The sequence below is a fragment of the Theropithecus gelada genome, chromosome 7a (genome assembly GCF_003255815.1).
Source record: "Theropithecus gelada isolate Dixy chromosome 7a, Tgel_1.0, whole genome shotgun sequence".
Lineage (NCBI taxonomy): Eukaryota > Metazoa > Chordata > Mammalia > Primates > Cercopithecidae > Theropithecus > Theropithecus gelada.
In genome coordinates this window covers 16639854-16651001 of record NC_037674.1, presented here as the reverse complement: position 1 = coordinate 16651001, position 11148 = coordinate 16639854, and the positions used below count along the sequence as shown (strand labels likewise).

General features: G+C 47.3%; 1 protein-coding gene across 1 annotated transcript in view; it reads right to left on the bottom strand.

Moving 5' to 3' along the window:
* Positions 1-5315: 5315 nt before the first annotated feature.
* The window catches only part of CHP1 (calcineurin like EF-hand protein 1), a 49814-nt gene continuing 43981 nt past the window's right edge, over positions 5316-11148 (bottom strand). The window contains exons 6-7 of the mRNA XM_025389603.1: positions 6078-6200; positions 5316-5939 (exon numbers count right to left, since the gene is read on the bottom strand). Coding sequence (XP_025245388.1) covers positions 5886-5939; positions 6078-6200 — 177 coding nt within the window. The 3' untranslated portion in view covers positions 5316-5885. The remainder of the gene's footprint in view (positions 5940-6077; positions 6201-11148) is intronic.

Here is an 11148-nt window from a genome sequence, read left to right as displayed (position 1 = left end):
AACAATCCAAATCACAAAAAGAGACAACCCGTTTAGTCAAGAGAACCGAATACTAAATGCCTCACGGTGTTGACACTGTGCAACCCCACCGCTTTACACAAACTACGTTCTAATAACATTAACCTATCATTCTGTCTCTATAAAAACAATAGTGTACACTGAACTCCTGTACTTCTGGGTCGGAAACCAAAAACGGTGAATTCTATCAAAATCCTGCCATCAGCCAAAATTCATGCGCCATTAGAAGGTTATGAGGACATCAGTGCCAGAACCGCTTACTCAGATCATAAAAGTTTGGGAGGTGGGAGTGGGAGCCAACGGATTTAGTAAAGGTTGCACCAGGATGTCCGCGATAAACACACGCGAATGCAATTCCCAAGGGGAACCTGTTACAAGTCTCAAGGTCAACGAGCTGGGGACACAAAATACTCAGAGCCACAACAGGCCTCAACTGATACCGCAGACGGGAAAAGAGGGGGCACGAAGTCCTAAGGCGAGGAGTATAAGTAAATCAATAAAACAAAGATATTCTTCGAAAAATAAAGCGATGGCAGAAGCAGCGGCTGCCAGATACAGCACCGTGGGGGTGCAAGCAGAAAGCACAAAGGTGGCTAAAGGCATGGCACTGGGAAGGACCGAGGCGGGCTGAGGAGTGGGCCGTGCGACACACCCAGAAGGCAGGTGCCGGCCGCCCCGGAGCCGCCGAGGTTGGAACCCCCGCCCAGCCGAGGCCGAGGCCGGCTGCCCGCAACTCACAGGCTCCTGCGCGCTTCCGTACCCTTCCCGGCTGGGCCACACCACCTCCTCGGCGCCTGCTCGTCCCCCCGTCACTGGCCTTCTCGGCTCACCTTGCACGGTCCAACAGATGCACTCGGCCTCCCGGGGGCTACCCGCCCCCGGCCCAAAGGCCAGTTTACAGCGGCACGCCTTACTCCGCCATCTTCGCAGCTTCTCAAGTCAGCCAACCCTGCGGTGGGCCGTTCCCACAAGCCCCGCCTCCGCTGCTGCAGCTGAGTGATGATTGGATATCGTCCTGCTCGCGCGCGCTCTCCTTGTGTCGTAGGTTGGCTGGAATGCACGTCAATCAATAGCTCTCGCCGCACTCTTTCGATCCCTTTTTAGTCGGATTGGGTCCCAGAATCGAGGTAACACGGTAAATGCTTTTGTAATTCATTTATTAAGAATGTAAAATTTCCGCGTAGAAGCTGTACCACGTGGTAAGATAGTGTGGCTAGGCTGCGTGACTATTTTAAGCCACTGTTAGGTTAAACTGTAGTACTAATAATTTTATTCTTAGGCCCGAGGGTTTTGTTTTTGATTTTTGTTTTTTTGTTTTTTTTTGTTTTAATACAGAGTCTCTGTCGCCCAGGCTGGAGTGCAGTGGCACGATCTTGTCTCACGGCAACCTCCGCCTCCCGGGTTTAAACGATTTTCCTGCCTCAGCCCCTCAAGTAGCTGGGACTACAGGCGCATGCCACCACGCCGGGCTAATTTTTGTATTTTTAGTAGAGACGAGAGTTCACTATGTTGACCAGACTGGTCTCGAACTCCTGACCTCAGGTGATCCACCCACCTGGGTCTCCCGAAGTGCTGGGATTACAGGCATGAGCCACCGTGCCCAGGCTTTTAATTCTGGGGTAACACAACACCTGGAGAAAAAATGTAATGGTTCCAGTTTGTCTCTGTCTTTGACTCTTAGAGGGTTCAAACGTTGTCCTCCTGTTTACAGCTTTGGTCAATACAGGAGAGAAGGATTTGTCACTTTTCTGAGGGCCCTCCTGCATAGAGGAAACCTGTTATAACTGGCAGTTTTGTTGTTTGCTACACCCAACTGTAGGACATCCTTTCTTCTGCACCATTTCCCAGAGGGGCAGGTGTCACGCCTCTGAGCCCAAGCTAAGCCATCATATCCCCTGTGACCTGCACCTATACATCCAGATGGCCTGAAGCAACTGAAGGTCCACAAAAGTGAAAATAGCCTTAACTGATGACATTCCACCATTGTGATTTCTGCCCCACCCTAACTGATCAATGTACTTTGTAATCTCCCCACCCTTAAGAAGGTTCTTGGTAATTCTCCCCACCCTTGAGAATGTACTTTGTGAGATCCACCCCCTGCCGGCAAAACATTGCTCCTAGCTCCACCGGGTATCCCAAAACCTGTAAGAATTAATGATAATCCACCACCCTTTGCTGACTCTCTTTTGGGACTCAGCCCGCCTGCACCCAGGTGAAATAAACAGCCTTGTTGCTCACACAAAGCCTGTTTGGTGGTCTCTTCACAAGGACGCGTGAGACGACAAGAAGGGTATATATGGGGTGGCTCCTCTTCGGGGTTATGACAAGCGGGGCCCAGCGTACCGTGCTTGCCAAACACCAAGCGGGCTGTCATCTGGGTGGATTCATAGAAATGCAGATTCCTGGCCTGGTGCAGTGGCGCATGCCTGTAATCCCAGCACTTTGGGAGGCCGAGGCAGGTGAATCAACTGATGTCAGGAGACCAGCCTGGCCAACATGGTGAAACACCATCTCTACCAAAAATACAAAAATTAGCCAGGTGTGGTGGCACGTGCCTGTAGTCCCAGCTACTCAGGAGGCTGAGGCAGGAGAATTGCTTGAACCTAGGAGGTGGAGGTTGCAGTGAGCCAAGACTGTGCCATCGCACTCCAGCCTGGGCAAGAGTGAGACTCAATCTCAAAAAACAAAAAGAAAAAGCTGGCCAGGTGCGGGGGCTCACGCCTGTAATCCCAGCACTTTGGGAGGCCGAGGCAGGCGGATCACGAGGTCAGGAGATCGAGACCATCCTGGCTAACATGGTGAAACCCAATCTCTACTAAAAATACAAAAAATTAGCCGGGCATGGTAGTGGGCGCCTGTAGTCCCAGATACTCGGGAGGCTGAGGCAGGAGAATGGTGTAACCCAGGAGGCAGAGCTTGCAGTGAGCTGAGATCGCGCCACTGCACTCCAGCTTGGGTGACAAAGACTCCGTCTCAAAAAAAAAAAAAAAAAAAAAAGAAAAAGCCATGTAAAAGCAGAGTATGTCACCACTGAAGCTGCACATGAATGAGGAGGTGGGCAACTTCACAAGGAATAGACAGATACTGGATTTTTAGGCTTTTTCTACATTTAAGGAGTTGGGGAGTCAAGCACAGAAATTGCATCTTAGCTGGAATGAATGGGAAGTGGCCACAGCTGACAAAACTGTGTCTAGAGGCCAAAAGTGCTGGCCCCTCGAAGAATGCTTCCACTTCATATGTCCAGGCAGCAGCAGAGTAGACTGCAGCTGACAGTACAGACATAAACTTGAGTTAGGGAGACACTGTGATTTCAAACTTGAAGGGACTAAGTTACATAAAATTCTTGTAAAATGGACAAAAGTTATTTTGTTTCAACCACAAGTATTTATTGATGGATCGAAGATACAATTTTAATGGAACAGTAAGGCACAACCTTGGATTAAAACACTTTGCTATACAGCCAAAAGGGGGGAAAAGCTATAACCTTAGGAACTTTATGCCAGTCAAGAAGCCTCTAAAGTACCTAATAGATCAGTATCAGACATTCTTCCCTTTTACACTAATTCCTATATTACATCACTTGATCACAAAGTGTGACTGATACTCATAAAGAATTCCTCATTCATTTATATTTGAGCCATCCAGCCAGGCTACTCCCCTGTTCTCCACCCTTTTCCACCCTTTTGCAGTGGTATTTTTGTAGCAATCCCCTTCCTAAAGAATAACCTACACATCTTCAATAGTTTTCCAAAGCAAGGAAACAAGCAAGCAAGCAATGAGTCAGAGAAAGTCAGCCAAGGGCAGATGTGTGGATAAATAGACACATACATTAGGATAGCAGCAGCCTGATACACTGAAGTCTACTGACTTTGGCAGAAAAGTTTGACTGTGGCTTGCTCAAAGACCTGTAATGCCACCTTAGGTTGTGCTACTAGTGCCAGACCTCTTGTTTCTAAGGGATTAGCAGTGGTCTATACAAGGAGCTAGGGAGCTAATGTAACCAGGCAGCTAATGATAAATAGTCAATGCTTTGGACATGTATTAGGAGCAGACTATGGCTTTCATCATTAACATTTGCCAAGTGTAAAATTCATAAAGAATTTTGTGACTGAGCGTGGTGGTTCATGCCTGTAATCCCAGCACTTTGGGAGGCCGAGGTCGGAGGATCACCTGAGATCAGGAGTTCAAGACCAACCTGGTCAACATGGTGAAACTCCGTCTCTACTAAAAATGCAAAAATAACCCAGGAATGGTGGCCACGTCTGTAAACCCAGCTACTTGGGAGGCTGAGGCGGGAGAATTGCTTGAACCCAGGAGGCAGAGGTTGCAGTGAGCCAAGATCATGCCACTGCACTCCAGCCTGGGCAACAGAGTGAGACTCCGTCTCAAAAAAAAATTTGTGCAAAACTTCAAGACACTAAGGAAGCAATCTTTAAATATTTTGGACTGGGGCCAGGCGCGGTGGCTCACGTCTATAATCCCAGCACTTTGGGAGGCTGAGGCGGGTGGATCACGAGGTCAGGAGTTCAAGACCAGCCTGGCCAACATGGTGAAACCCTGTCTCCACTAAATATACAAACAATTAGCCGGGCATGGTGGTGCGTGCCTGTAATCCCAGCTACTTGGGAGGCTGAGGCAGGAGAATCGCTTAAACCCAGGAGGCTGAGGTTGCAGTGAGCGGAGATCACACCATTGCACTCCAGCCTGGGCGACAGAGCAAGACTCTGTCTCAAAAAATAAATAAATAAATAAATAAATTTGGACTGGGATATTAGGCACTTCCGTAACACTAATCTTTCTACTTGGAAATGTGAAGTGGAAAACATTGCAGTGCACATAACACTGAGGCATAAACCATGCTGCAAAGGTGTGAATGCATGAGGCTTTATAGGGTGCCCAGCCTCCTTGTTAATAAAAGCCATGAGAAAGTCCCTAGGCATATTGTCAGAGCAGCCATTCTGGTAGTTACAGTGTCCCCAAACTAAGCAAACCTGTAAGCATACTGCTGTTTTTTTTTTAACAGTCAACATTGCACTAACAAGAGGAGCCACATAGGTACAAAGTTGAGAATCAGAGGCCAGAGGTAGAGTGATGTGGGCAAGCAGCCTAGAAGACTTGACTCCATACCTCTCACCAAGGCCACCTTTCAAAAAGGGTATCTCCACCTAGCAGCCTTTGATGACAGAGCAGAGTGCAGAGGATGGTCTCATACTTTGAGAGAAATGTTGGTTACCAAAAAGCTCCTGGAGAGGCAACATCCCAGAGGCCCATTTAATAATGAAGGTAAATAAAAACTGCCAGACCCCTGAACTATCCTGCCAAGTCAGAAATACATATATAGGGCATAGCTTGTGGTGCAAGTAGAACAGAGGAGATTTTGAGGCTTAATGAAAGGCAGAAAGACTGCCAGAGTAAGTGAACAGTATGTTGGATGACACACAAGTAGGAAGCAAAGAACATATAAAAAGGATAAAGCATGCTGGCAGACTCGCTGGAGGGAAGGCAGCAGGGCTACAGTCTACACCTGGTGAAAGAGCTTTGCTGGCTTGTTCTTGGCATGATTGCCTCTCTCACTTTCTCAGACTGGATGGATGTGTGGCATTCAGCGGCAGAATAGGGAAGATATTTATAAACGAAGAACTAGTGAATGGATACTGAACAGAAATAGATAGGGTGTACCATTCTGTAATGCCCTGTTTATACACCAAAGGCAGGTTTGTGTTGACAGAACATATTTGGGGTTGTCATGCAACAGCAGTAGTACTTTGGGAGAAGGGGAATGAGGGGGTGGAGGTGGAGTTGGTGGAAGGAGGACTTTCAAGTTCCAGTTCTTAAATACTAGACTGCAAGGAACAGTTTGGTCTCCTTTAGTGAAGAAATCGGATGCTCATTTTCTGTTCTACATCCACCTTCTCCAAAACCTGGGGGAGAAAACCAGTAACAGTTATGAAGGTTATGAATGTCACAACACTCCCAAGCTCTTATCTGAGTAATGTTCTCCCCACTTCCTCCTGTGCAGTAAAACGTCACTTTTTCAAACAAAGAGGTAAGTGACCAACCTTAACAAATTCTGTGAAAGATATGGCACTGTCCCCATCCTGATCAGCCTCCTGAATGGTCCTGTCTGCGATGCTGCCCAGCTGCTCATCTGAGATATTTACTCCGACCATCATGCGTAGCACCTAGAAGACCAAGAGCCAGGAATTACAAGGGTCTTGGGAATCAGAGGGACTATTGAGATTAAAAATAAAGCTATCACCATCCCCCTTTTCCTTTGATGCCCTCAAATACAGTCATGCACTGCATAATAATGTTTTGGTTAATGACCGACCACATATATAATGGTGGTGCTGTAAGATTATAATACTGTATTTTGATGAGAACACATGGACACAAAAAGGGAAACAACAGACACTGGGGCCTACCAGAGGGCGGAGTGGGAGGTGAGAAACAGAAAAAAATAACTATTGGGTACTATGCTTAGTACCTGGGTGGCGAAATATTCTGTACATCAAACCCCCATGACAAGAGTTGACCTATATAACTAGCCTGCATGTGTAGCCCTAAACCTAAAAGTTAATTTTTTTTTTTTGAGACGGAGTCTTGCTCTGTCGCCCAGGCTGGAGGGCAGTGGTGCGATCTCAGCTCACTGCAAGCTCTGCCTCCTGGGTTCACGCCATTCTCCTGCCTCAGCCTCCCAAATAGCTGGCATTACAGGTGCCCGGCACCACGCCCGGCTAATTTTTTGTATTTTTAGTAGAGAAGGGGTTTCACTGTGTTAGCCAGGATGGTCTCAATCTCCTGACCTCGTGATTCGCCCACCTCGGCCTCCCAAAGTGCTGGGATTACAGGCGTGAGCCACCACGCCTAGCCAAAACAATCTTAAAAAAAGATTACAGTACCCTATTTTTACTGTACCTTTTCCATGTTTAGATATATATGTTTTTGTTTTTTTTTTTTGAGACAGGATCTCACTCTGTTGCCCAAACTGGAGTGCTGGAGTGCGAATGTGGCTCACTGCAGCCTCACCTCCCATGCTCAAGTGATCCTCTCACCTCAGCCTCCCAAGTAACTGGTACTACACTACAGGTGCATGCAACCATGCCTAATTTTATTTTCCCCCTGAGGCGGAGTTTCACTCTTGTTGCCCAGGCTGGAATGCAATGGCATGATCCCGGCTCACTGCAACCTCCACCTCCCAGGTTCAAGCGATTCTCCTGCCTCAGCCTCCTGAGTAGCTGGGATTACAGGGATGTGCCACCACATCCAGCTAATTTTTGTATTTTTAGTAGAGACAGGGTTTCACCATATTGGCCAGGCTGGTCTCGAACTCCTGACCTCATGATTTGCCCGCCTCTGCTTCCCAAAGTGCTGAGACTACAGGTCTGAGCCACTGCACCCAGTCGCCTGGCTAATTTTTCAAAATTTTTTGTAGCAATGAGGTCTCACTGTGTTGCCCAGGCAGGCCTTCAACTCCTGGGCTCAAGCAATTCTCCCTCTGCCACCTCCCAAAGTGCTGAGATTATAGGCGTGAGCCACCATGCCCAGCCACAGATATGTTTAGATACACAAATACTTACCATTTTGTTACAACTGCATATAGTAGTCCGAATAGTAACATGCTGTATGGGTTTGTAGTCTAGGAACAATAGGCTACACCATATAGCCTAGATGTATAGTAGGCTATATCATCTAGGTTCATGTAAGTACATTCTATGATGTTCCTACAACTACAAAATTGCCTAACATTGCATGTCTCAGAACGTATCCCCATCTTTACCATCATGTGACTAAATAACAGCTAAAAGGCTGAAACCCTTATCTTCTCATCCAGGCAATGATGTAAGCAGAATTTATCTAGGTGACTGGATAAGAAGACAAAGACTAAGGGAGAGTCCTTTGCATTTTGCCCTTCCTCATTCTTCTTACCCAGAATACAGGTATGCTGTCTGGTGGCACTGCAGCCACCCTGGAGCCATGAGGTGAGTAATACGAGTTATGGATGCCAGGCTAAGAACACAGAATAAGCCTGATTCCTGGACATCAGTGAGGTACTGTACCAGCGTGGACAGTCTGTCCCAAACATTCTTGTTGCGTGAGCCTAACTAGTTCCTTATTGATTTAAATCAGTTTGGTGGGGCTTTCTGAAATCCCACCCAAATGTAGTTGTCTTTGAGGTGCTGCACTAAGCCAGCTGCTCCTAAAGTATGGCCCAAGAAAACACAAAGATCCTTAAAGAGTTAAATGCTAAATCCCCCTCTGAGAAAAATAACAAGCACAATTAAAGGGTTGTGAGAATTGAGTAAGAGAATTTAACACTGTTTCACTAAATCTGTCTTAAACTTAACCAATCCTCGGGCCCCTGGGAATTCTATTAACATCTTTAGGGTGTGAACATACTTTGAAAATTGCTTCCTTAAACAAAATAAGCAACTTTAACAATTTGACTGTCAGGCAATATGGAAAGGCTGGTTCTTAGGCAATATAAAATGGGGGACAGGGTACCTTTCTGACTCCTTATATTATTACTGCAGTCAGCCACCTCTGTCTTCAGATGGTAAGAACTGAGCTTTTCCACAGGAAGGAAAGGGCCTCTAGTCCAGTGGTTCACAGGCTTCCTTTCCTCCACTCCTTTACTCCTTTACTTCCTTCTACAATCTCATGAGTTTTTTTTTTTTTTTTTTGAGATGGAGTCTTGCTCTATTGCCAAGGCTGGAATGCAATGTCATGATCTCGGCTCACCGCAACCTCCACCTTCCAGGTTCAAGTGATTCTCCTGCCTCAGCCTCTCGAGTAGTTGGGATTACAGGTGCCCATCACCATGCCTGGCTAATTTTTGCATTTTTAGTAGAGACGGGGTTTTGCCACATTGGTCAGGCTGGTCTCGAACTCCCGACCTCAGGTGATCTGCCTGCTTTGGCCTCCCAAAGTGCTGGATTACAGGCGTGAGCCGCTGCGCCCGGCCTGTAATTTGCTTTTTATTTTTTTATTTTATTTTTTTTTTGAGACGGAGTCTCGCTCTGTCGCCCAGGCTGGAGTGCAGTGGCGCGATCTCGGCTCACTGCAAGCTCCACCTCCCGGGTTCACGCCATTCTCCCGCCTCAGCCTCCGAGTAGCTGGGACTACAGGCGCCCGCCACCACGCCCGGCTAGTTTTTTGTATTTTTAGTAGAGACGGGGTTTCACCATGTTAGCCAGGATGGTCTCGATCTCCTAACCTCGTGATCCACCCGCCTCGGCCTCCCAAAGTGCTGGGATTACAGGCTTGAGCCACCGCGCCCGGCCTGTAATTTGCTTTTTAAAAATCGATTTCATGGGCCGGGCATGGTGGAGAAACCCTGTCTCTACTAAAAATACAAAATTAGCTGGGTGTGGTGGTACATACCAGTAATCCCAGCTACTCGGGAGGCTGATGCATGATAATCACTTGAACCCGGGAGGCAGAGGTTGCAGTGAGCTGAAATTGCACCACTGCATTCCAGCCTGGGCAACAAGAGCAAAATTACAAGCCGGGTGTGGTAGCGCATGCCTATAGTTCCAGCTACTCGGGAGGCTGAGGCAGGAGGATGGTCTGAGCCCAGGAGTTCAAGGCTGCAGTGTGCTATGATCATGCCTGTGAATAGTCGCTGCATTCCAGACTAGGCAGCAGAGAGAGACCCTATCAGTCAATCAATCAATCCATCAATAGTAAATTACATGATTTTCTAAAAAGAAAAAAAGCTGAAATACTGATTTGTATCCAAACTGATTATTTTTTAAATAAACTAATTGTTGAAAATTGGAAGTTGTGGTCGGGGGTGGTGGCTCACGCCTGTAATCCCAGCACTTTGGGAGGCCGAGGTGGGTGGATCATCTGAGATCAGGAGTTCGAGACCAGCCCTGGCCAACATGGTGAAACCCCATCTCTACTACAAATACAAAAATTAGCTAGGCATGGTGGTGGGCACCTGTAATCCCAGCTACTTGCGAGGCTGAGGCAGAATCGCTTGAACCCAGAAGGTGGAGGTTGCAGTGAGCCGAGATTACGCCACTGCATTCCAGCCTGGGCGACAAGAGAGACACTCCCTCTCAAAAAAAAGAAAAAAAAAGAAAATTGGAAGTTGTACATTTTAGGTACAAATGTACACAAATAGAAGGATTAATAAAAAGAGACAATGCACCGGGTGCATTGGCTCATGCCTGTAATCCCAGGACTTTGGGAAGCCGAGGCAGGCAGATCACGAGGTCAGGAGTTCGAGACCAGCCTGAAGAACATGGTGAAACCCATCTCTACTAAGAATACAAAAATTAGCCGGGCATGGTAGTGTGTGCCTTGGCAGGAGAAATCACTTGAACCCGGGAGGAGGAGGTTGCAGTGAGCTGAGATCATGCCACTGCACTCTAGCCCGGGCAACAGAGCGAGACTCCATCTCAAAAAAAAAAAAAAAAAAAAAGAGAATGCTAGCAAAGATAATCAATAGACAACTCATTTGCCATATTCCCTGTGTGTGGCCAAGCAGATGAATCCAACCTCAAACAGCAGCTTCTTCAGATCCCAGACCAAATATTTTGAGGTGTTTTATTTGTAGAATTATAAAATTGGATTATGTATGGTTATCTATAGTGTGAGTCGGAGGGTGGGGATAGAAGTGATGGTGTCTTTAACATCATTTCACCAGGTGCAAATGACACATGTATGTCGTCCCAGCTACTGGTCCCACCTACTTGGAAGGCTAAGGCCAGAGAATCACTTGAGCCCAAGTGTTCAAGCCAGCCTGGGCAATGTAGTGAGACTGTCTCAAAAAAGAAAAAAAAAAGGTCATCTCATCCGATCTGTTAATGAGGACATGACGGCCCAGAGGTGGCTTGACTCGGGTCCCAGGAAGCAGTGGCATGAGCTATCTGCCCAGGCCTCCATCCCCAGCCCAGTGCTCCCTCCGCCTGTCCATGCCACCACTTATTGTTCCAGTCAAAGTTCTTCAGGCCGGGTGCGGTGGCTCACGCCTGTAATCCCAGCACTTTGGGAGGCTGAGGTGGGCTGATCACAAGGTCAGGAATTTAAGACCAGACTGGCCATCATGGTGAAACTCTGTCTCTACTAAAAATACAAAAGATAGTCAGGCGTGGTGGTAGGTGCCTATAGTCCCAGCTA